Raw genomic sequence first — 26,792 nt, 5'->3', positions numbered from 1 at the left:
TACGGTCGGTTCTAATATGTACAAACTAAATAAAGCAACAAGAGACGATGAAGTAAATATGATTTGAGAGCAACCAGAAAGTGCATCTAGAGCTGTGCTGTCCACATGTGATCACTAGCCACCTAAGTTGTGGTTTCTGGGACTGAGGCTCTGAACGATTCATTTCAGATTATTTAAATGTTTTATAACTCTAGTAGCACAGTGGGTTAGGCACTCAGCAGGAGAGGGACAATGTTCTCTATTCCGGTAAAGATTTACAATCTTGGGGCAGTTTTCTCTGCCTTAAAGGGTCACTATGAGTTGGGATTGAATCATGTCATGAGTTGAGTTTTCTCAAACTGATACTTGATTCAGCTGCAGAAAAACAAATTGAAGTATAATTGAACAACTTAGGCATGTATCTTTTATTTCCTGCAAACACAGACAAAATATACACCAAAAAGGTATATATGATGAAAATGTATCAATGTAAAGTAACACTGCTCCACACACAGCCTATACGTGAAGAATTTCAAAAAGTCCTGCTAGGTAAAGCAGTTGTAATTTGAAGTGTTGAAAAAGATCACCTCATTTGAGCTGCCAACTTTGTTAGCAAGCCTAGGGCAATGTTAGTATGGAGATCTTTCATTTTCAGGGCAAAAACATTCCATTTTATACTTCATGTCTGATGTTGATGTCTAAACTATATTATCTTATCTTTAAATATTCTTTAAACAAAGATACTTTTTTGGATAGAATTGACAGAATATTGATAAAATACATACAGAAATTTAAGCTTAATCGAGGTACTATTATAAAAATACATGCAAATATCACCAAATGTTTTTTATTTATTCCTGTTGTTGCTGACATCATGTGTGACATGGCCAGTGTGATGTTACTTAGATTTCCTTGAACACTCCTGAAGTCTGCATAAAAAATATGCTTCCATTTCAGAAATGCAACACACTTAAGAAGTTCCCTGTAAACATAACCCCTTCTCAATATATTTTCCTACTTTGCTCCATATATATAAATAACTTAATCGACAAATTCATAAACAAGACCATCAGGCCTCTTGGCCTAAAACTATACAAATTTTGCTTATTTTATGAGACCGAGAAGTTTTAATTTGACTTTTACAGATTACATGCAGTATTTGCAGTGTTTATTATCAAAGGACTTAACACCTCAAGTTATTATTGTACCAGGTATGCCAATAAAATAGACCTTCCAGTGCACTTGGAGACACTGTGTGTTTAAGAACTCAAAATGACCAAATAAGCTGATTTTTAATTGGGTGCTACAGCAAGTAGATAATTAACTACTAAATTACATTAAAAGCATGTTCGATGTCCGGGGGAGAAAATGCAACAAATGAGTGAAGGTTTTGTTCCAATGTTAGTTGTAGAAAGACAATCTTTAAAAAAATCTAATATTCAAAGTCAGATTGTGTCCATTTTAATTTCAGAAAAAAAATTCCACTGAGAATCTGTTACAGAAACAAAGTCACTATCTTTTTCAAAGATTTACTTTGAATGCTCACTTTGGTTGGATGAAACATCTAAGGCGAAAATAATGACACCAAATTGATCTTCAAAAGACGTAGTTATGATCCCTCAGGTAGAACATCTGATCATTTAGTTTTTGACAATGACTAGAAGATCCTATTTCTTCAGAAGAAAATTAACACTTTTATCTGAAAGACACTTTCCACCCAGTGATTTATTAGTCACTAAAGATTTATTAGGTAAGCACTCGGATTACTTTTACATAATAAAAGTAAAAATGAATTTTGCATGCTGGCTCAGTGTCAGTTCAGACATCTTTCTTTTTAGGTCTTTTTATTTATAGGATATCAAACTTAGAAACATTCTCAATGCATATTCTCAGATTTAAATGATTCAAGCCATAAATAATACTAAGTCCTGTCATTACTTTTTATATTTCAATACAAAAGTGACCTGGTTCACATGAACTGCCAGCTAAAATTTATGCTTAAAAAACTAAATAATCTGTGTTAATGAGACAATTCTAAGAAATGTTCTTCATGCTCACATATAAAACAGGATTATGATGCATATAATGAATTGAAAAATTCACAAACGGCTGTACTTCTGCCAACATCAGCTGAATACAACATATACCCACAGATCTTATATGCATAAACAATTCAAAATTAAAGTCTATAATGGAAATGTCAACAGGTCGTAACTACATCACCACTGATGGGTTCCACTATACCTGCAACCAGGCACAGCAGACGTGCACCTCTGGTCGACTCTCTAGAAAAGTAAAGCTATCCTGGCTATAAGTAAGGAGTACATGAATATGATGTGTGTTGTGAGGCCAAAGCATTAGGACTATTAAAAAGAAGATGCGAAGTAAACACATCAGGATTCCCTGTAAGCCACTTTCCACTGACTTATTAAGCTATGATTTTGTAATTCTCGTTAAAAGGAAAATGCTCCCACGCTGCCGCATGCAGTAATTTCATTCTACGTTCTTGGCTACAATGCAATCTTCACATCTTCTTGCAGAGCTTGACATATCTTATCAAGATTTCTTCACAAAGGTCAGCTTGTCATATTTTCAGCAGCCTAGAAAAGAAAGATTCATTATACTAAAACTACAGAAAATAAGAGACCATGGAGATAAATTTGTCACTACCACACTGTCCTGAACAAATAAACCTCCCCCAGGTATCAAACTCCCTTTAACACAGTGGTTTGTGTTGTTGCCATGCATTTGGGCTACCCTGTGAACTTCTTGCTAGGTTGATAGTAGATCACTGATATATCTTCTTAAATAACAGTTATGAATATCTATCAGAAATATATTGCTACTTGGAAAAATAGCCAAGAACAGACTTCACCCCCACAAACACCATTCGTTTGTTTACTTCTGCATGAGCACTGCAGTGCAGGAGGCGCAACACAATGTGTATGAGCTGTTGAACAGAAAACGGATGACGTGCTCTGTAAGCCTTCAACCAAATTCACAAAAAGTAAAAAACAAAATAAGAAACATCAAGGAAAACCAAAAAGATAATAAAAAGATCTACCGTATATACTTGAATATAAGTCGACCCACATATCAGCCAAGGCACCTTATTTTGCCACAAAAACTGCATTAAAATGTGCTGGATCACTGAAGACAACAGATGCACGAGCAAATGTGGTGAAGAGAGCAGATGGTGCCTGGCTACCAAAAGCTATAGCACCTGAGGTCTTAAAGGCTTGAAGATAAACAAGTGGCCATCTAACTGAGAAACAACAAAGCCCACAGGGAAGAAGCACACCAGCCTGTGAGATCACAAGGCGTTAAAGGGATCAGGTATTAGGCATCAAAGACCAAAAAAAAAAATCATAGCATTGTGAATGAGGGTGTAGTATGGAGCGGGAACCCAGGGCCCATCTGTGAGGAATTGGACATCCCGTTGCAGAAGGGCCGTGGGAGGAGATGAGCCAGTCAGGGTGCAGTTTAGCAATGATGAAACATACAAGTTTCCTCTAGTTCTTGAAATGTTTCCTCCCACCACTACCACGATCCCAATTCTACCTTACAAATCCGGCCAGATCGGAGGATGTACACTGGTACAGATAGGAACTGGAAACACAGGGAAAACAGGACTGATGAACCCCTCAGGACCGGTGGTGAGAGTAGCGGCAATACCAGGAGGGTAGAGGGAAAGTGAGGGAGAAAGGGGGAACCAATTACAAGGATCTACACATAACCTCCTCCCTGTGGGACGAACAGTGGAGAAGTAGGTGAAGGGAGATGTCCGATGGTGTAAAAAAAAGACAAGATAATAAAAATTTATAAATTATCAAGGGTTCATGAGGGGGGAGGGAGGGGAAAAATGAGTAGCAGTTACCAGGGGTTGAAGTAGAATGTAAATGTTTTGAGAATGATAAGGAAAACAAATGTACAAAAATGTTGGACACAATGTATGTATGTATTGTGATAGGCTCACTTTGAGTCTGAATCAACTCAGCGGCAATGAATTTGGTGTGGTCTTTGTTACATCATTAAGGAGATTTTAAAGTCCTGATGTTGGCAGCCCTGGTGGCATATTGATTGTGCACTGGGATTCAATCTGCCAGCTCAGAAGAAAGGCTGGGCTTTCTATTTCCATAAAGAGTTAATTCATCTCAGAAATTCTCAGGGAAAGTTCTACACTGTCCTATGGAGTTGCTATGGGTGGGCACAGATTCGATGTCCGTGAATTGAAGTTCTGATCTTAGTGAAGGAGATGAACCAAATCACATCCTTTGTTTCTGTGGTGGTACCTTTAAGTCTTCTGTACTATGGGGTATGATTTCTTCGTTTTCCTTGGGGACATGATCAGTACAAGATAAAAAAACAAAAAAAACACCACCATTGAAAAGCCATTCCTTGTTGTGTAAGGGTCATCTGCAACACTGAGAAAAATCTGAGAACACTGAAAGAACACATCCAAGATCTATGTAGAAGTGGTAGAGGCCGCTGAGAGACTGACAAAGAGACTCAGAAGAACAGTGCCAAGGCTACGGCGGTACCTTCTCTCATCTGGTCTGAGACTATGGGACTGTGAGATAGTGACAGGCAGGCTGGATTCCAGGTGCACTGAGGTGAAAGTCATGGGACCATGTGGCTGAGAACCTTGAGACACTTGGGAGAACCAAAGAGCTACTTGGTTGCTGCCTGATGAGAGAGATGATTATAGACCAATGACTATATCCTTATTGTTTTCTAATTATGACTGTGGTTAACCTATCAACTTCCTGATTAAATCCCCTTAATCAGGAGTGTTATCTCTGAATTTTCTGTAGCCACTTCAATCGAACTACACAAATAGGTTAATATAACAAGATGAAAAAAACACTTTTAATTTTATTTTTATATCTTATGACATTTTAGTATATAAATATTAAATATTTATTTTCTATTACACGGGATCCTGAATTTTGAAAAAGAATAAAGTCAAGGGCCTAGATTGTGTGATTTTAAAACATATTGCACAAAGCTATAATTTGCCTTATGTAATACATTATTTGATTTCTTGAGTTACATTAGGTAAATTTGCTTCACAATACCTCTTTAAGATACTGAAGAGCAATGATACCTCTTTGAAAACTAAGATGCAGCTGACACAAGTCAAGGTATTCTTAATCACCTCATATGCATGTGAGAGTTGGACATTAACTAAGATACTGACAAATAATCCATTACATTGAATTCAGCAACTGTTTTTCAAGAGCAACAAAATTAAAAAATACACTATACCTCATCAAATTTAAGAACTTTTGTACAGAGCATATTATACTATGAAACGGAAGAAACTATTTGGGAGACATTCATCTGATAAGAGCGAAATATCCAGATATATGAAGAACTCCAACAAAACAGCAAAAAAGACCAGTAACCCAAAGAATGGGTAAAGAATGTATGTAGTCATTTCTTTCTTTCTCTCTCTCTCTCTCTCTCTCTCTCTCTCTCTCTCTCTCTATATATATATATATATATATATATATATATATATATATATATATATATATATATGTCACACACACAGAACCAACAAGAACAAGATGCTCAATGCCATTAGGGAAATGCAAATCAAAACTACAATGAGATAACACCCCACCCCTACCACCAACTGCTATAGAGCTCTTGTTGATTCATTACAACCCTACCTAGGGCTTATGAGGCGGTGCATCTTGTTAAGTGCAGAAAATCTCATCTTTTCTTTACAGAGAGTGGTTGGTGGGTTTGAACTGGTGATCTGAAGGCTGGCAGTCCAGTATTTACCTGCCAGCACCACCAGGGCCCTCCCCACCCCTGCTAGGATGGCTGTCTAGAAAAAAGCAAGTGTTGGCAAGGATGTGATGAGACTGTAATCACTGCACAGACCAACACGTTTTTTTCCCTTTGGTGTCTTGGGTTTTTAGGCCTGTTCTTGGGATTTTGGGGGCAATGATTCAGGAAAGTGTACTGGACAGATGGCATCAGCTCTAGTTTCTTAGGATATTGCACTATATATTCAGCTATTCAGTTATGCTAATTTATCATTTATCACTCTAATTTAAATAGGAGAAAAACTTAAGACTCAACTTACAGAAGACAAATAAGGTAAGAAATATTTTTTAAATTATTAAGGGACTTCCAAAGGAAGTGCTACATGGATCGATGGTGGCTAGGTGGTTATATATTGAGCTGCCAGTTGTGAGACAGTGGTTCGAACCCACCAGTCATTCTGCAGCCTTTAAAAGAGTTAAAGGCTTAGAAAACCAAAGGCAATTCTTTCTGTCCTACAGGGTCACTCTGAGTTAAAATCAATCAGATGGCAGCAGGTTTTCCTTTTGGGAAAAGGAGGCTGTACAAAGACTACAAGTAAAGCCAGGATACAGCTTGAGAAGAGTGGAAAATAACAAAGAAAATGAAGAGGCATATATACTGTATGTCTTCGTGGATAAGCCGAGTTTTCCAGCACATTTTTAATGCAGCTTTTGTGGTAAAATTAGGTGCCTCGGCTGATATTCAGGTCGGCTTATACTTCAGTATATAGTTATGTAAGGTGTGAGGGTAATTTACAGTGCCAAAGATGTAAGACGTCATAGCAATTTACATAAATATTTTGAAGATTTAAATTTTTCTTCTTTAAATTATAAGTGTAAGATATGACAGAATAATAATAATTTACAAATTATCAAGGGTTCATGAGGAGAGGGGGGGAAATGAGGAGCTGATACCAAGGGCTCAAGTGGAAAGCAAGTGTTTTGAGAATGTTGAGGGCAATAAATACACAAATGTTCTTGACACACAATGGATGTAGGTATGGATTGTGGTAAGAGTTGTACGAGCCCCCAATAAAATGATTTTTTAAAATAGGGAAATATTTCACACTATATTTTTTAAAATTATAAATACTTCAGAACACATTTTAATAGAAGTCAATGGCTAATTCATGTTAAATGTTTCAGAGGTGAAGTTGATTTCAAGCTTCTTTACACAACCAGAAGTTTTTCTAGCTTTCATTTTTAATAGTTTCTGTTCACAGGAGACGTTGTGTCATCTTTTAACAGGGCTGGAACTTTTTATTTTAACAAAGAGATTGAACAGACAGACCCATTTTAGGTTTCAGAACATTTGAGTCTCCTCTATTTACTGTACTTAACTCACTACCAGTCAATTGATTATGGCTCACAGGGACCCTATAAAACAGAGGAACTTCTCCTGTGTATTTCAGAGGTTGTACATCGTTATGAGAACAGAAAGTCTCACCTTTTGCTTCCAGAGAGCTGGTGAGCTCCCACTGTTCGTTGCCTGGTGGTTAGCAGTGTGCCATCAGGTCTCCTTACTTATTGTCTACTCAGTCTTAGTTCTGCCTGCCTTTAAGGTACAAATGGGAATTGCCTGCTATTCAGTTGCTAATAAAGGTGAAGTGATTATTTGGGGAAAATTCCAACTTCATGTGATTTGCACTATTCAAACTATTACAAACTACTTTAAATAAAACCAGCGTGCAATGTCTCTATCTCAGGCTAGCTACCACCTGATTTTTTTAAGGGCTAACAGAGTAAAGAGTGGCCTACGGCATGTGTTTTATAGCTTAAAAACCATAGCCGATAGGGGGAAACTGGTGCCCTTTTAGGAATCACCAAGGCGACTATATCTAAAAACAAGTCTAACATTTGAGGCAACAAAATGTGTGCTGGCTGGTGGATTTTGCTGGCAGGACTACAAACTGGGGGCTGTGGTAGAAGCCAGCCAGCCCAACAGCTCTTCAGAAGCTGCAGTACAAAGATTGCAGCAGGACTCAGATAGCCAAAAGGCTTTTGAGAGCAAGGATGCAAATATAATATATACTTGTATCCTAAAGTAGAAACTGTCTAAATATTCATCAGTGATATTCCATTTTATATATGAGGGGCCTTCAAAATGTTCAAGGAAAAATTCTGCTATCTTTTATTTCCATTTTTCCAGGAACCTTTTGAAGTGCCCATTCCCTCCCCAAGCAGAATTTGTTGTATGGATGAGTGCATAAACAAATGTAGTGTACACATATAACAAAATACCGGCACAAAGTGCACGGCTGTTAGCAAAAAGGATGGCAGTTGTATGTGAGAAAGATCTGTATACAACCAAGAAAAACCTATTCTGTAACACATGGAATTGCTGTGAATCAAAATCACCTTGCCACCATCTAAGAACATTAACACACACACAAACAAGGAAATACTAACACGGTACAACTTCATGGATACCCCTAAAAAATATTAGTGTAAGAGAATGAAGTCAGGTAGACTACAAAACGTATGATTCTATTCATATGAAATACCCAGAATATGTAAATTCATTATTGACACAGAATGGTGGTGACCTGGTGCTAGGGCAGCAAGGAATGGGGAGCAAACCCAATGGATATCTTCTTATTGGTGGTAAATGTTGTTTGTAATGAGACAAATGTAATTGCACATTGTAAATGTACAGTCACTAAATTTTCCACTTTAAAATAGTTAATTTTATGTTATGTGAATTTCATCCTAAAAACAAAAAAAGGAGAATAACATAGCCCATTGACAGTAATAATTCTGTTAATCTGAACATAGGCTGTTGCATTCCTGGTCTTCAGAAAGTCTTCGGACAGTGTTGAAAGCTAATTTAACCTTAAGAAAGATCTTTCACACAATTTCATCAGCATTAATTTTCTTAAAAATGAAGGAACTCTAACTTTTAGTGCTTCCGTGGCCTTTCGAAGTTCCTTAATAACCGATGATAACGCTTCAGGGTTAATTCCTTGCTCACAAAGCCGCACACAAATAGACAGGGTTTCCACATCCAAGCCAGTATTCAAAATTCTTGAAATCTCAAGCAGAACTGAAAAAAAAAGAGGGGGGGCATATAAAAAACTTTAAAAGCAATCCCAAATAGCATGTAACATATTAAATTTGAACCCAGCACTTGTTTTGTTGGTATTTTAAGTTCTTCTGTTTTATTTATTTTTAAAAGAAATCATTTTATTAGGGGCTCATACAACTCTTATCACAATCCATCCATACATCAATTGTGTACAGCACATTTGTACATTCGTTGCCCTCATCATTCTCAGAACATTTGCTCTCCACTTAAGCCCCTGGCATCCATCAGCTCCTCATTTTTCCCCCTCCCTCCCTGATTCCCCCCTCCCTCATGAACACTTGATAATTTATAAATTATTATTTTGTCACATCTTGCCCTGTCCGACAGCTCCCTTCACCCACTTTTCTGTTGTCCATCCCCCAGGGAAGGGGTTATATGTATCACCACTTGCACCACTGGTCCTGAAGGGATCATCTGACCTGGATTCCCTTTGCTTCCAGTTCCTATCTGTCCATGTACATCCTCTGGTCTAGCCAGATTTGTAAGGTAGAACTGGGATCATGACAGTGGGGGGGAGGTGTACATTTAAGAACTTGAGAGTTGTATGTTTCATCGTTGCTACATCGCACCCTGACTGGCTCGCCTCCTCCTCGAGACCCCTCTGCAAGGGGATCTCCAGGGGCCTGTAAATGGGCTTTGGGTCTCCACTCCACCCACCACATTCAATAATGTTAAGATTTTTTTTTGTTCTGATGATGCCTGATATCTGATCCCATCGACACCTCGTGATTGCACAGGCTGGTGTGCTTCTTCCATGTGGGCTTTGTTGCTTCTGAGCTAGATGGCTGCTTGTTTACCTTCAAGCCTTTAAGACCCCAGACGCTATATCTTTTGATAGCCGGGCACCATCAGCTTTCTTCACCACACTGCTTATTCACAGTACTTCTGTTTTAAATGAATGTATTAGTGTGTTCACGCAGTGGCTGTATCCCCAGGTGCAGGCATAGGGACAATTGTGAGGACGGCGCAGGACCGTGCAGTGGTTTATTCTGTTGTGCACAGGGTTGCTGTGATTGGAGCCAACTCAATGGCACCTGACGACAACAACCAGTAGAGTATCCTAGATTTTGCCACATTTAGTTCAACATGAATCTGAAAAATAACTCACCCATAGCTCCACGTAACTTACTGAACATATGACTAGGGTTGTGTCTCTTTTCTGGTATTTCCAACGTTTGTATCAGCTCTGCATGTTTCGATTATTTTTTTTAACCTTATTATCATCAGTTATATTATCCTCCCTTTTTTTTTTTGCTTTTTGTTGTTTTGGCATGCCTAGTAATTCTTGATTTGAGGCCATTCTGGATTTTACCTGGAGGGTAGTGTACATTTTACATTGCTATAAACATTCTTGAACTTTGTAATAAGATATAAGTTCTCTAGAAACTTGTCCCTTTAAATCTTGCTTTTAAGATTATAACAGATTACACCAGAATTCTGCTTAGTCTCAACCTAATTATTCCCACTAGTGAGTACTGTATTCAATGTCTCATTTATTAGGAGGTTTTCCATTCTGTTTAGTGCCTGAGTATGGGGCACGGCTTTTCAAGGGCGCCTAACAATATACACGTCTCTCTCTCCAGGTCCTGTAAGCTTTAGGCTGTGTGTCCCTGAACAGCTCAGGGTTCACTAGGTTCTGTGTTCCTCTCTTTTTAACTGAGGCCTGAAACTCTCTGAAGGCAGAAAAACAGACACACCTCATTTGTCTCCTATGATTTAGGGATCTTGGTACTTTGCTGCCCGAGAGCCAGTGGATTAACAAGCTTGTTTCAAGTTTTCCTCCAGGGTTTTTGTGTGTTGTTTGTAGAACAGTGGTCCCTCTTACTCCATCTTGGCTGAAGCTCTTCAGTTTTGATATTCCAATTTACTACTCATTTGTCCTTTAACTATATCCAGCCAGTTATTCCTATTAACTACTGAAGACATTTAAAAGTTTGTCCTTCCCCAAAATCCCTTCTTCTAGTTTCTTAACTAAATTACATAGTCATTTCTTGGTTGCTGTTCTTGCCTTTATATATTTTAGGCTTCAGTCTTAAACACTTGAGATTGCTCTTATTTTCTTTCTTAAGAATGAGCAAACAACAAAAATGATTAAAAGTGTAATCTCTATTATCTCTAACACCAAATGCATGCTAATTTCTTTGTGCCTTTATCACTGGATAAAATGTAGATTATATAAGGGTACTTATAGGTTTGTTTTGAGCGTTAAGTGACACACATAAAATGGTGTGTGACACATGCTAGTGATCTAACACTACATTTCACTTTCATTTTTTAAGTTAGCTTTTCTGGTCTACTTTACGTGCTTTATGGTTCTTGGCTGAAAGCACATCTCCCACAGGAGATTTCTCGTGGATGTCCTGAATGGCTGCTGCGTTCTTAAAGGGCTGGTCTCACCCTGGCCTTAGCCCTCTAGGTCAGGCCTTCTGGAAGCAGCTTGGCTCCACACCCAGAACATACATAGATGGCACTTTTCGATCCCTTGATATGGCAGATGGCACATTTTTGGGCCACAAGTTTCACTCCGGCAGAGCGGTATGCTCGGTTAGGTTCCATTCTCAATCCCCCGCTGTGGTTTCCATCTGCTCCCTTTATGGGAAAAGCCTGTATCTTTCTAATCGATAAAGACTTCTCATTCTTGCTTTTGAACATAAGTTACCACATAATTATATTTTAGCATTACTTATTTTTTATGTGCCTGGTACACAGCTTAACTTCAGCTTAAAATAATTTTCAGCAAATGCTTAATCCATCATATTAAACTGTCAACTTTTTAAGTTTTGATTGCTTTTATGAGATCCTGCCTTTCATACTTGTATATGCTAAATACTTAATGCTGACATATAGTATACTAATTTTTATTTTGTAGCCAGTCACCTTAATGAAGCTCCTAATAGGTTTTCAGGGATTCTCTTGTTTTAATATATTAGTCATTTCATCATATTGAACAATAGTATTCATCTTATCCTTTTCGTATCCCGGCTTATTTGTGAAAATTTTCAAATCATCATTCTAATAAAAACAAAAGCACAAGGGTTCGCTCTAAGGTGAGCGGCCTCCCAGGATGGAAATCACAAATTTGTATCCCTTACTCTTTTTTAACATTCGTCTGAGCAACAACGTACTCTCAGTGTCCTTAAGAATTGCCATTCTGTTCACAGGTTAAAAAAATTACGCAGAAATATGCAAATTTTATTTGAAATTCCTTTAACATTAATGTTAAGACACCGGTTTCAAAGAGTTGTCTTTTAGCAAATGAAAAAAATTCCTTAACTTTTACTAAAACTTTTTATTGATCAGGAAAAAAAAGGTCAAGTCTTGTCATCACTTATTCATTAACCCCTGAAGCGCAATCGAGCAGCGTCTCTCATTCGGGCCAGTAAAGTAAAACACTATATGGACACTTCCTAATTCTGAACCTGGAAGAAAACCTAAATCAGTTTTAAGCTTGTCTTTAGTAAACTCTTGGTTTCTACTTTAAAGAAAAAATGTTCCTCTTATTATTTCTGGAATGCTAAATAATAATACAGAAACATCTGTTCCTTGCAGGTTTGAGAGAGCTCCTTTAAAGTTATCGGAGGATGACATGTTTTATAGAGTGAATTTTAAGTTACATCTTCAATTTCTTCAGCTTTGTGAATTCTCCAATGGTTCTTTCAACACTGTCCATTTTAATTACATTTTCAATGCTTCAGTATGAGATTGTTCCTGGCTTAACGTAAATGCTTCTTTGGGATTTTGATTATGTCCTATTTCTCATGTTAAACATCTGTCTTGTTTTTCGTGACCATGCTGGATCTGTTTATTTTTCAAACATCAGTTTTAGATTTAGCAAATTTTATCCTTTCAATAAACTTCTTACCTCTCGTCTACCACTACGTATACAGTTCTCCATCTAAACTTCATTTTCTAGACTTCCTCAGTTTCCGATGCTATCATCATACTCTGTCTTATAGCTACCTCCTCTTTTTGTAGAAGTTCCTAAACACAGATTTTGAGCATCCTCTGGCTATACTTCTAGTTTCCTTACTCTGTTTTTCCTATTGCACATGTTTTCCCCTTTCACTCTAATAAGCTTATGTTTACCCCACAGCTTTTCATTGTTTCCTATGTCCTCCTCCCAGCAGGGCCTATTGTACCTCTGAATTACTCTGGTACAGGCTTCCTCTCTCCTACTGTAGTCACCTGGCAAAATGTCAAATTTAGAAAAACTCAATGCCATATATATTTTTTCAATTTTGTGGAAAAAAAGTTTTATATGATTTTTTCAAATATTATCATTTTCCTTCTATTTAAATAAAACAAAAGAGCCTTTTTACAATCTCATTTCATACTTCATTAAGAAGCATCCAACAGAATTTACCCCTTTAAAGGAAAATAATATTCAGCATTCAAAAAATCAGGAAAATATTGATTCCCATCCAACAAAAACCCATGAACAGAAATAAACTCAGAGATGAAGGAATTAATAGAAATTAACATTAAAACAGCAAGCATGATTAGGATCAAGAACAAACACAATGAGGGTTAAAAACTAAAAACTATAGAAAGATTTACATGGATATTTTAGATCAAGTGATCTAAGACACGTTAAATGGCCTCCTGGAAAAGGAGATATGCAGGAAAATATTTGGTGAAATTAAGATAAAAATGTCTCCAAATTTAAACATTAAGCACACAGAGAACCAGGATCAATAACTGTCAAGCTGACGAAAACACACAGGCCAGCACAGCAATCAGCATCAAATTACAGAAACTCAGACAAGTGGAACACCGTGACAGTGAGACAGGGGAGGAAGATTCAACACACACATAGGAACAAAGAGAATGAACATAGACTCAATAGCAGATGTTAGTCAAGAAAGCTGATGAAAGGGAAACAACAAAATAACTCGTCAACCAACAATCACACACTCCACAATATTTCGAAACGTGAATCATCAGATAGAATGGAAGAAAAATGAAGTATCTCAAATTCCTTAACAAAGGGGGGGGAGCTAGTCTCTAATTTAAGTTAGAGAGGGAGGGGTGGAGAGTGGCTAATGAAGGGAGACTGGGACCACAGAGAAGCCAGATTTATGAAAACAGAACCACCAAGATGCAAATGCTGCAATCTCATTTTCGTTAGTTTTCATTTTTGCCCTTTATCATCAGTGTCTTTATGAATCCAGTCTTTGTAAGGGGTCAATATATATCAACTTACAGGTACATTTTAACATTGTACAAGGGAGCATAAAAGTTTTGGGGGAAAATTCCACTTTTTTAATTGCAAGTTTCCATGAAATTCTCTCATATATACTACATATTACTAACAAGACAATGGTCATTTGTGGTAATTCACATGGTAACTCAAGGTTGTGATTACACTGGGTGCTATGTGCATCCACATAAAGACATGTAATGAGTACTCATTGTAATTTTACTACTTGCTAAAATCTAGAAAGTCAAATATCCAGCACCTACTAAGTGGATGAAGTTTGTGGTTTATCCACACAATGAAATACTATTTGACAATGAAGAATGAATTTCTAATACATATGAAATGGAATACTGTATATACTAGAGTATAAGCCGATCAGAATATCAGCAGATACACCCAATTTTACTACAAAAAACAGCATTTGCAAATGTGCTGAAAAACTCGGCTTATACACGCGTATATGTGGTAATCTAAACAGCAGTGTGCTAACTAAAGCAGCCAGAAACAGAAATCTACATCACTACAATTTCATTTAAGTGACATTCTAAAAATGGTAAAACTAGTGACAGAAAGCAAATTAGTGGTTGTTAAGAGACAGAGGTCGAGGGTAGATATTTTATTTCACAGGGGCTCGAGGGAAATCTGTAGTGTGATAAAAACATTGTTATCTCGATCACTTGTAATATAGTTATAAACATTTGCTAAACTCAAAGAACTGTACACATGATACTGGAAAAATTGTATACCATGGGCATGTCAAAACTGATTTTTAAAATTTTTTCCATACATAGTTTTGAAATATTTCTACAAACTCTTTGAGTCTTTCCTGTAGAAAGTGAAGACTCTCTTGGACTTTATGTATTAGTCTGCCAGTTGCATTGCTGCTCATGAAGCTGTTACAGCAGAACCAGCAGCCAGAATATCTGTATGTTAGTGCAGGGGCATGGGCCCATAGCCCACAGGGGTGGCAGAGAAGGGCCCCGGTTGATGAGGAGCATGCATTGGGTTTACCTTGCTCTCCATCTGGGGGACGTTACTTCATTCCTCACTGATGCTTGCTAGAAGCTCAACCCTAAGAAATGGATCAAGGTAAGAGGGACCAGGGTCTTGGCACACTGAGCAACAAGTGCAGGGACTTTCAAGGCCCATGCCGACTACTTCTCTCAACAGTGACACCACATGCCTTCTGGAGTAGACTAGAAAGTGCATACAGTGTCCTATCTGAATCTTTCAAGACACACCCTTGGGAACCCAGCCATTAATGTAAGAAAATCCACATAGCATGCTTCAAACAACTCTGCTGAGGTCCCAAATCAGGGGAGAATCCTGAGATGCCTCCACACTCAGCCACTGTCAAACTGCAGTGTATGAGAGAACTTCAACAACACAGACCTAGATGAATCAGGTCAACACCGAGAATCACAAAAACTATCGTCATTCTTGTTTTATGCCACTAAATCTGGGGTAGTGTGCAACAGATATCTTACACACATATCCCGACCCTACTCAAACTCTCCTAGAGCCTATCATCTTCATCCTCATCTCCTGACTAGTTAGGTTCTCCTTTCCCTCCAGCTGACTTTCCTTCCTATAGGCTCCAGTTACAGCCCCTATTTAGTGCTGAATGACTGGCTTTCTTCATGCTTATTTTACTCCACCTTTTCTTCTATTATCTATTCTGTTTAAACACACACACACACACACACACACAATCTGTTGTTAGGTGCCGCAGACTCAATTCTGATTCATAGTGACCTGATGCACAACAGAACAAACGTTGCCTCCTGGTACTGCACGATCTTCACAATAGTTGCAGCCAGTGTCAAGCCATCTTGTCGAGTGTCTTCCTCTTTATCACTCCCCATCTACTTTACCTAGCATGATGTTCTCCAGGGACTGGTCTCTCCTGATAACATGCCCAGAGTCAGTGAGATCACGTCTTACCATCCTTGTTTCTAAGGAACATTCTGGCTGTACTTCTTTCAAGAACACACATATATGATTCCCCACATCCCACCCACCCCCATGTTGTCTTTCAGGTACCTCAGGTCTAGTACATTTTCCTTCTTTTAAGCTTTTCTTTAAAATACATATTTCTCTTTATTCCCTAAACTATCTGAGTAGTCAATACTTCGTTTTTACAGTGTCAATTGTGTAGTCAGCTGCTGCTGTTGCTAGAGGTCAAGTTGGTTCTGACTCAGAGAGATCCAAGGTACAAGAGATGAAACAGCACCCAGCCCTGGACCATCTTCACAGTTGTTGTAGCCACTGTGTTCCACCTTGTGGAAGGTTGTCCTTCTTTTTGCTGCTTCTTCCACTTGACCAAGCATTTTTTACCTACAGTGCTGCCGCTGGAAATTTAGTGGTAAACAAAACAGGTATGGTCTCATTCCTCACATTACAATCTAGGGGGAGAGTGATATGGAATCAATATCCTGTAGACTTTCCTAATTCTTTCTCCTATAACCCATTTCTGAATCATATTACCTAATATATGAGGGGGCTTCAAAAAGTTCATGGGAAAATGGAATAAAAACATAATGGAATTTTCCCCTACTCTGTGAAACCAGCTTGTGTAAAGCCTAATAACACTGAAAAAACCCTGATGGCACTGTGCTCGGTGGTTTGCACCCACCGGTCTCCAAGGGAGAAAGATGTGGCAGTCAGCTTCTTGCTTCATTAAAGACTTAGAGCCTGCCCTCCAGGGTTGCTGAGTCAGCATTGACCTGAAGGCAGTGTAAATGATGTCCCACAGGATGACTGATAATGTTCTCTAACATAAAATGACAATGATGTTTCTAAGGCAAACTAGAAACACAAAACGTAGATGCATCAATGTATTTGGGGCTTGCATTTAATTCTAGTCCCAATCTAAGAACAGTAAGTTCTTATGACATGGCCCTGTTTGATCCTTGACCTTATGAAGAGATCAATGGAGAAATGGGTGCTAAATCTACATATAGCCCCCTCCCAGAGGGCCGGACAACAGAAAAGTGAAGGGTGACAGCAGTCAGTGTAAGACATAGAAAAAAAAAATACAAATTATCAAGGGTTCATGAGGCAGGAGAGAAGGGGGGTGGAAATGAGCTAATACCAAGGGCTCAAGTAGAAAGAATAAATGATTTTTTTTTAAAAGGGTGCTATAGCAAAGTGTGCTGAGGAAATTAGATGGTGCCCAACTATAAGAAAGAGTAGCATCTGAAGTTTTATTAAAGGCTTGTTTTCAAACAAGTGGCCATCTAAGTGAGGAATGAACAAAGTCCACATGGAGGAAGCACACTAGTGTATGTGATATAAGGATTGCACATAAAATAATCCGAATCCAAAGGAAGAAATGGCATCGGAGTTTAAAACGTGAACACCTGGTTTCCAGGAGGCTACGGATGACAGTGCAAGGCCAAGATGCATCTGCAGGGTCCGTCCATGGATTTAGTCTGTGGTGAATCCCTCAGATCATAGTTGAGGATGTGAACAGCCCTGTTATCAGGCAGACAACATGGTAAAGTCCATTATGATAGACATAATTAGGTCACAATGTAGTGTTGTATCATTTGATCCCATTTGAAAGCTGTTTTTGTTAAAAAATAATGGGGGAGGGTACCCATGTATTAAGCCCTCACGAATCCCCTCTAACCACAGACCAAGGATGTTAGCCTTGCTAACATGCAGAACACACTGGAAAGTGCAATGTTGCAGATGCAGCTAGGTTAAAATTAACACCCTATCTCTTGATCTCCCTTATAATTGATTTAAACTTGTAGTTTTTAATATTTTCTGCTTTCTTTTTGAGGTTTTAATCTGTTTATTTTGTTACTGTTGTTATTTTTATTAATGGCTTTCTATCTATGAAATCCAAGAGGTAAATCTATAGAGACAGTAACTGGATTAATGATTCCTTGGGGGTATAACAAGGGTGGTTGAGGGGAAATAGGGAGCTAATAAAGTGTACAATGAAGAAAATGTTCTAAAACAGACTGTGGTGATGACTGTACAACTCTTCCCGATGCCAGTGAACTATTGAATTGTATATGTGAATTATATGCCAATAAAACTGTTGGCAGGGCCATGCCGAGTCGAAATCAACACAAAGGCAGTGTTTTTTGGTTTATATCCACGGAAGTCTCTGGCTTTCAAAACCTAACTTGTAAAGTTGAAATTATAAATATAAGGAATGTTTTAGAACACCAGGGAAAAGGTATGATGATAGCAATAAATAGTATCTGAAATGTCCTAACACTGAAAGGCACAAAAGCATCCATGGTGGTGCAGCCCAATGCCGAGCCCACCCCATGGCCACTAGGCCTCATCTCACTGGACGGAAAGATAATCAAGCTCTGTATCAGCATGGCCCAAAGCTGATTTCTATGAAGCCCAGATCGGAACTACCCCACCCTCCAAACATCCTTCCCCAGGCACTTTCTGCCTTATATTTGTGTTCATTACTTCACTGTGATAGCCACATTCAGCTCAAATGATGCTCATGATTATGGTGTTTATTAGATAGTGAACAGGTTACAGTCAAATAAGAAATACTCAGAATTTAACTGTTCAGTCAGGGACATTTCTGCCAACCCCACAGATTGGACTCTCTGGCCACCTAGCCACTAAGCTTGACCTCTGCTCAGGCAATGTTCCAAACTCTTTTATAACTGCCAATAAATGCCCAAAGGTCATGCCATTCTGTGGTAAGGCTCAACCCAAACACACTCAACTCCAATTCCAGGAGTCAGCAATCCTTGCTCCCCACAATGAAGTGACCAGAGGGACCCCACTCCATATACCAGTTTCCTGCCTCAAAGCACTCAGTTTTACTTGCTCTGTGGGCTGGGAAGTCCCCTACTCTGTCTCATGGTTCTGTGGTTGCTGCTCCTCAGGTGTCAGAGCTATCTCCTAGATCAAGGAGGTTCAATGCACAGGACCAGAGGACAGGCTCCACTCCTGGTGCTTCTCTTCTGCTGGTAGTGAGAGCCCTCTTTCCTCCTTCTGAGATGGGTCATTGAAACTCAGTAGGAAGGTAATCACAATCAACCCTGTTAGCAACTACACACAATTGAATCCCATCAGTGCCTTCTGCCCACCTTTTCTTACCCAGACACATCAGGAAAAGATTGTTTTCCAGGAGTTGCAAAGACAACAGCTAGAAAAGCTACATTAAATAATTTGTACACTGTAATTGACAAGTGCGATCTGGTGTCTTGCTTTCTACCTCTTGAGTATAAAGTGTGTAGAGGAGTTGCAATACAAAGCAGGCAGCTGACAGAGAAAGTCTTCCCGCAGAGCTGGTGCTACCGTGAACTGGGCTTCCAGTTCTCACACTGTGAGAAAAGAAACTGCTCACCAAAGCCAAAAACACACAAACAAAACATTAACAAAGAACCCCAACTAAATGAAAACCGAGCTGCTGTGGAGTCAACTACAAGGCAGGGTGGCTCCCTGCATGGCAGGGTGGGACTGCTCTGTGGGTTTTCACGGCGGAGGCTCAGGCGGCCTTTCATCAGCGTCGTCAGGGTGGACTGGAACCTCCATGCGCAGGAGTGCTGTTCTCTAATCCACACATCCTTTCTTCCAAACCTGCAGGCACCTTCCCCCACAGTAACACTCTTTATAGTAGCTACACAGAGGTCTCTGGGCAAAGAACACAAATGAGTCATCATTCTCATTTTCACATGACAAGCTCCATCACAGAAAATGCACGTTTTCTATTCGAATGGAATTCTGTGGCCACAATAATAATGGACCTACGCAGAGATAACATAAATGGTGAGAAGCAAGGTCACCTGTCTGTTTCCAAGGCAAGTTCACTTGCAGTAAAGATACAAGACAGTGGTGTTATCTACAAGGCGGTTTCAAAAAGCTCACGAATGATATAAGGGAGCTATATCACAGTATGGAGCCTTGGGGGTGCTGCCTCGGAGTAGTAAGCAAAAGGTGGTAGGTTCAAACCCATCAGGCACTCCCTGGGAGAAAAACAGGTTTGTCAGCTACCCTCTGAAAACTCGACATAGGGTTGCTATGTGGACTGGGCTTGACGGCATAGGGTTTCCTCCCCCCCCCTTAAATCATAAAGTGGTTGGTCCCATACAGTGAAGGCACATTCACAGCATGCTGGCTGACACTACCTAGTGGAGACTCAATGGGCTTATCAGTTCAGCGGAAACAAAGGATCATGGGGGATAAGTATCCCCTTGAAAATGAGTGACTGCAGATACAAAAATGTAACCCCCTCCCCCCCACACTCATACATGCATGGGTGTGTATAGAGACAAGGAAAGGATTCTGCAGGTGGCGTGAACATTCGATAAATACAAATGGAATCGCTAACCTTTACCCATCACCTTAGCTATGCCTTACCTAGCCATCTTGCTCAGATACAATTAAGCCAAGGAAAATTGCATTTTACATGAAAGGCTTCGAGATGAAGATGGTTTAAGTCGATTGTCTACGCTCACTATAGAGTCTAGGGGAGTGTTCTTCCACCCACCATGTGTAGACTTTACTCCCACGTGCTTTGTGGCAACAAGTCTCACAACTACCTGGCACTGCCGTTATCCCAATCCAGCCGGAAGGGCGTATTTCTGAGGATGGGGCCATGGTGGCATCGTGGTTATCCACTGGACAGTGATCTGAAAGTGTGATTTGGAAACCTCCAATTGCTTCACGAGAGAAAGATGGGCTTTCTACTCCAGTAAAGGGTTACAGTCTGGGACAATTCACAGGGGGCAATTCTACCCAGTCCTATGAGGTTGTTGATGAGTCGGCTTTGACTTGATGGCAATGAGTTACAGCAGTGGTTCTCAACCTGCGGGTCGTGACCCCTTTGGGGTTCAAACGACCCTTTCCCAGGGGTCGCCTAATACATCCTATTTATCAGATATTTACATTGCGATTCATAACAGTACCTAACTTATAGACAGTCATGAAGTAGCAACGAAAACAGTCTTATGGTTAATGAGGAACCGCATTAAAGGGTCGCGGCATCAGGAAGGTTGATAACCACTGGGTTAGAGTTTTTCATGTCAAAGAGGGGCCCCGATGGCATAATGGTTATTGGTTGGGCTGCTAACCAGAAGGCCCAGCAGTTCGAAACCACCAGCCACCCCACAGGTGAAAGATGAGGCTTTCTACTCTTATAGTTAGTCTCAGAAACCCACAGGGGCAAATCTACCCTCCCCTTTGGCATATTCTGAGTCTGAAATGACTCTCGATGACAGTGAATTTGGTTCCAAGTGTCAAAGATAAGAGAGAAAACCGTGGCCCCCAGACCCAGAGTCCGGGCGCGCGGTATCCGTCGGGGAGGGCTGCAAGCTGCAGAGCCCGCTGCAGCAGCGCGAGCCAGGAGTGAGAGGGGTGCGCGGCCCCGCGCGGGAGGGCGCGCCGAGGGTCCGCCCGCAGGCTCGGACGCGCGCCGGGCTGACGTGGGCGCCCTAACGTCGCGCGCGCGCGCGCCCAACTACGCAGGAGCCGAGGGAAAAGTCTCAAGGGGCGCGGCCGTCAGCCCGTTCTTTCTAACGTTCCCTCACGATGCCGCGGGGGAAAGGACGAGGACCTCAGGTCGCCCGGCTCACCCTCGCCGGGGGGCCCCGATTGCGGGAGCGGAGGCGCGGTAAAGGGAAGGAAACGGGAACTCACTGTCCATGGTCTCTCTCACCGCATTCAGATTGGCGGCTGTGGCCGCCGCCGCCGCGCCGCCGCCTCCACTGTTCGCCATGGCCGAGGCAGGTGCGGCCGAAGGGGGCGGGGAAGGGCCTGACCCGGAACTGGAGCGCCTTCCTCTCGCGGCCAACCCCCTCCCCCCGCGCTCCGCCGCTCACGCCGGGGAAGCCCCGCCCCTCGCGCTCGCCGCCGGCGTGCCGCTGCGTTGATTTGAATTTAGAGCCGCGTTGCTCTGCGCGGAACGTGAAGCGGTGAGTTTCCATTCGAACTTACTACGCGGCCTCGATGCGATTGGCTGGTTCGCAGACAGCTTTGCGACGCGATTGGCTCGTCGTCCGCAAGCCCCGTGCGCTGGTTGGCCCCACGCAGCACGGAAGCGGGGAGTTAAAGAGTCGGCCTGCTCTGCGCTCTGGGGCAGCACCTCGTTCGGCAGGCAGCACCCTGGAGTCGCTAGGGAGGGCTTTCCGCCCCGGGGAGCGTGGTTTCCTCTTTGTACACGCCAGTAGGTACGTTCTTTGTCGCTCCTGGCCTTTCCTGCTGTCTTTGGTAAGGAAATCCACGTTTCCTGGCTCCACGCCCCCCAGCTCGCCTTCTCCCTGCCAATGGGAACAGCTAGGGAGAAAGACAGGGGCGCCCAGAAAGGCTGGTCACTTGGGAGTGGGTGGTAGGGGGTGACACCAACGCTGATGTCCTCCCGCTGGACTTGACCCAAGGAAGCCAGCTGCTCCCCAGCCGTCCAAGAAGCAGAGTCTTCTGTATCTTGCGTTGTTTGTATTCCTCTTTAGCTGCAAGTTGAGCATTGTCGGCCGTCTGGGTGTCTGGGCGAGAGGAGGATGTTTGAAGGGGGGTGATCTCTAAGGCCGTTAATTTCTTAGCCCTGATCTTCTCTAGGAAAGGGGAAGGGCAGCTGCGAAAAGGAAAGAAGACCCTGAACAGGATGGGTTGGCACACTGGCTGTACCAGCGGGCTCGAATCAGCTCAGGATGGCCCAGCATCAGGCAGCGTTTCGCTCTGTCTACATAGATGAGTCGCTATGGGTCGGAACCGACTCGATGGCCCCTAACAACCATAACGTCTTTTCTGACCATAGTGATGTGAATAAGAGCGCCCTTGCTTCCTCGCTGTTTGACTGAGTATTGTTGCGGTGTCCAAACAATGTTCAAACGCTCCCAGGCTTTAGATGATGAATTTAAAGAGCGATGGGTATGAGAAACCCCATTCCTGAAACGGAACTTGTGCCTATTGGTCACATTTACTTGTCTCAAAGATGATGTCTTCAGACATTTTACAGGCTTCTTGAGTACATTTTAATATTTCAAAATTAATATCCCCGGTGTTTTGTAATTGTTTATTGTACGTGCTTGTGATTTCCTTTTAGCTTTCGCACTGTGCTATGGGAGATGCCAAAGAATCGAGAATGCAAATAACACCAGAAACTCCAGGAAGGATCCCTGTTTTAAACCCTTTCGAAAGTCCTAGTGACTATTGTAACCTCCACGAGCAAACTCTGTCCAGCCCGTCTGTCTTCAAATGTGCAAAGTTACCGGTAAGCTTTTCTCACCTCGTGCTGACAAATAACTTTAAATGCAGAATTACCCTTTCTGTAGATGATGAGGGAGCGATCTCTTCCTGGACTGTGTGCAACTGGAATGTGCTTCTTAAAGCTGCAGCTTTCAGTATAATCCAGCGGTTCTCAGAACAGCCAGAGACAGTGCATACACAGATAAACTCGACTTGATTCCAGTATACCTTCACTTAGTAGCATCCGATGCCCATTTCCTATAGTTTTCCCCTGTCGTGACGCGTTAATGGTCCTTCGGAGTTTTCGCGATCACTGAAAATTCCAAAACTGTTCTTATGTTGGAGGCTGTACAAAAAGAATTCAAGGCTTGTTCTAACAGGAAAGGATTAATGGTTTCAAGAGAGTGCGCTACGTGTTGTGTTTAAACACCAGCGTGATACGGCAGGAAATTCTTTTTAGGACATTTAGGGGAAGCTTCGTCACTACATTGTTTTTAATTGTTATTTACTACACTGGAATGATTCTTTTGAAGCCTAATGTTTTCACCTTAGTTAAGTTACACAGAAAAACTACAAATTGGGTGACTGTTTATGTTACTTTTCTATACGCCTCGACAATGAGCAAATATGCAGCAAAAATGGTGATTTTATAGTTTTTATTGAGTCTTTTCATTAATCTGACCTGGTGGTATGTAATTGATTTTTTTTTTTTCTCTTTGGATTCAAAGTTTTAGCAGTGTGTTTATCATGAGAATAAATAATGGAATGTGTATAAAATTATTCTTATATCCTCAAATGATGATACTTTGGGATTTAGGCCTGAATATTTTTTAATAAATTCCTAATTAGGGATTAGGATTTCAATCAGTGTTTTGACCCCAGTGGATAGTGGAATAAGGAATGGCAGCCCTTGTTACTGAGTTACTATTCATAATTCTTTTCAGGATCGCGAGCTTTTGCACCCACTTTTTTTATTAGAACTTTGCTTAGTTTCAGTTTATCCTTTGGTAGAAGTTAAAGACCTTTGTTACCTGTAAAAGGTTTTTTTTTTACATGGATTTGTTACATCCATGATAAATATTACTTACATAATTAATTTTTACCTTTGTTACTCTATTGAGATTTTTCTGTTAATGTGTAATTTCTTTAATAATCCAGTTTGATGAGTTTGATGTTATCCAGAGAGATTCAGTCAAGTAAGTTGATTTGGTATGGTGACTTCCATTTACCACTGAATTTAGGAGTAAAGTTCAATTTTGAGATAAGAACTTGAAACTGTTTTCATATGAATAGCTCTGAGATGGACGTTTTGAAGGGGAGTTTGCTTAGCATCTTGCTCAACTAGTTTAGTTTGCATTTACTCATAAGCTTACTTTCTTTTATTAAGACTCCAGGGAAATTTAGATGGTCTATTGATCAACTAGCTGTAATAAATCCTGTAGAAATAGACCCAGAGGACATTCATCGCCAAGCCTTATACTTAAGTCATTCGCGGTAAGTTTTGCCTCTCCTGCCCCCAAGTGTAAAAACACATGCTCTCCAGTGATGAGAGCTAGGAGGTTCCCAAGGTTGAATATTTTTCTATGTAAAGATAGCGGGAGGAGGATGTTTGGCATGCCTTTGTCTAAATGAAGAGGTAGTCCGAAAACGCTATCCAGATTTGGTGAGAGTGCCACATCTGAGCCGGGGTCCTTTTCTCTGAGAGCCATCTTTCTCGGAACTCGCCCGACAGCTCTTCCTCTTCAGCACTGGGGGAGGGCCAGGTGGTCGGAAATGTTACCTTTCTGCAGTGATGTGGTTTCCGCATTGACTGTTGTCAGTTCTCTTTTCCTTTCTTAAAGTTTTCTTTCTCTCATTTCCTTTTTTCCTTGTGTGGATAAATGCTATTTTGCTGCCATCTACAACTGGAGAAGCTGAACGTCTCTTTGCCGAGTTAAGATATATAAACCGAAAGGGTAACCATCAGTGTTGAGTCGTTTTCTAGAAAGCATGCAGAGCTGATGTAGTATAACCCCCCTCCAAAAAGCAAAACCAAAGCAAACCTATTGCCATGAAGTTGGCTCTGAATCGTATTGGCCTTCCAGGATGCTCAGTAGAGTTTCCAGTGCTGTGGTCTTTCTCCCACGGAGCGGCACTTGAGTTTGAATTACTGTGACTGAATCATATGATGTCTGCATTATCAAGATGTTCATGGGAATACTTTTCTGACATTTTTCTACCCCTCCTCTGGTAGCTTGATGTTCATTCTTCAAAATTAATTAATGTCCGTCCACAGTGGAATACAATGGCTGTAGACCATAAAAGGATTATTAACCTAAACTGAGCCATTATAAGAAGAAAAAAATCTAAAACCAAACGAATCACAATTACTGACTAGCTTTTTGTTCCACACAAACTGCTTCATTGTCTTGTCTCAACACTTCACTGTAGGCAATCATTGACAAAAACTATTATAAAACAAATCTGTCCATCAAGAGATATTAATTGATCACCTTAAGACATTGTGAGAAACACTGGAGAAATATAGGGTATTTGTTTTGCTCTCAAGAGTCAACAACGCAACTTTACACGATTCAGACAGAACTTTGGTATACTCACTAAGTGATGCGTTACTAGCTGGAGGAGCTACTGGCTATGTCAGGTAAATTTGGGTTTGGCGCACTGCTGCGTCTCAAGAGAGATGAGGCTATCTGCCCTCATAAAGATGTATAGCTTTGGCATCAATTCCATGATACTGGGTTGATTGCGTTATTGCATAAGTGGGTTTATGGGAAGGTCTTGTAGCTCACAGCATAGGAGAGAGAAGAGTGGGAAAGCATTCGAATTTTACATGGACTGTCCTGATGTGGTTCAGTGAATGGTTATGGCGTCTACCAACTTTAATAAGTAGAGTCTCACAGAAGTTCATTGATGCATTTGTAGAAACAAACCGTGGCTTTCTAAATTTGTTCCCATCAAATCAAGCCACTCCCTCTTACACTTCCCACCTTTCCTCGATCAGGGCAGGCCCTAGGAGATGATAGCTGTAAGGCGTACTGATGTAGACACCTGAGTCTGTCCCATCATGAGAGTGCCCCCGGTACAGGGGTGAACATGCAAGGCATGCCTGTACCCTGTTTGCAAAATGCCAATGTTCTGGTTGGGATGCTTTACCCTGCAGGACTTCTGAAAACGTCCGTTATCTGGCTCAATAATATACGGTCAGATTGATTTTGTCATTTCCAGCAATTACCTGAATGGTTCAGGTTCATGAAGTCCCCCTGATGCAGCAGGTCAAGGTTTCTGATGGAGGTAATATTGGATCGAAGCTTATTTAATATATGTCATGATTATAGTGTTCTGTCATTTTGTCCGTGGTAGAAATGAAAAGAACTGAGTTATCCCCCAAATAGCAACTTTTGAGGCTTGGATAGATGGAGATTTAATACTCTAGACTATTTGTCACAAACAAATATACAATGGAAAGCCTTTTGAGAGAAAATTATGTTCCATTAATGTGATAAAAACAAAACAACTGCTTTACTAAGGAGTCCTG

At 40.7% G+C, this 26,792-nt stretch overlaps 2 protein-coding genes across 4 annotated transcripts in view; one reads left to right on the top strand and one right to left on the bottom strand.

Annotated features, from left to right (window-relative positions):
- Window positions 1-389: 389 nt before the first annotated feature.
- On the bottom strand, window positions 390-21,872 carry MZT1 (mitotic spindle organizing protein 1). Its single transcript, XM_075562986.1, has 3 exons — window positions 21,713-21,872; window positions 8,696-8,841; window positions 390-2,579 (listed from the first exon to the last, which is right to left on the bottom strand). The coding sequence occupies exons 1-3, from the start codon at window positions 21,789-21,791 to the stop codon at window positions 2,556-2,558; spliced, it is 249 nt and encodes an 82-aa protein (XP_075419101.1). The 5' UTR covers window positions 21,792-21,872; the 3' UTR covers window positions 390-2,555.
- BORA (BORA aurora kinase A activator) overlaps window positions 21,617-26,792 on the top strand; it is a 32,981-nt gene continuing 27,805 nt past the window's right edge. For 2 of the 3 annotated variants that reach the window (XM_075562985.1, XM_075562983.1), the window contains exons 1-3: window positions 22,114-22,242; window positions 23,115-23,282; window positions 24,645-24,751. In XM_075562985.1, coding sequence (XP_075419100.1) covers window positions 23,130-23,282; window positions 24,645-24,751 — 260 coding nt within the window. In that variant the 5' untranslated portion in view covers window positions 22,114-22,242; window positions 23,115-23,129. Of the gene's footprint in view, window positions 21,988-22,113; window positions 22,243-23,114; window positions 23,283-24,644; window positions 24,752-26,792 lie in introns of those variants that run through there. The other variant, XM_075562984.1, reaches the window with a different exon arrangement.

The sequence above is a fragment of the Tenrec ecaudatus genome, chromosome 11 (genome assembly GCF_050624435.1).
Source record: "Tenrec ecaudatus isolate mTenEca1 chromosome 11, mTenEca1.hap1, whole genome shotgun sequence".
Lineage (NCBI taxonomy): Eukaryota > Metazoa > Chordata > Mammalia > Afrosoricida > Tenrecidae > Tenrec > Tenrec ecaudatus.
The sequence above is the reverse complement of the archived record's forward strand: the minus strand, read 5'-3'. Positions and strand labels throughout refer to the sequence as shown.

Coding starts and splice junctions, on each gene's coding strand:
- MZT1 (XM_075562986.1), bottom strand. CDS start 21,791: ATGGCGAACAGTGGAGGCGGCGGCGCGGCGGCGGCGGCCACAGCCGCC. Junction 8,842..21,712: donor GGTGAGAGAGACCATGGACA/GTGAGTTCCCGT, acceptor TTTTTTTTTCAG/TTCTGCTTGAGATTTCAAGA. Junction 2,580..8,695: donor AGGCCACGGAAGCACTAAAA/GTTAGAGTTCCT, acceptor TTTCTTTTCTAG/GCTGCTGAAAATATGACAAG.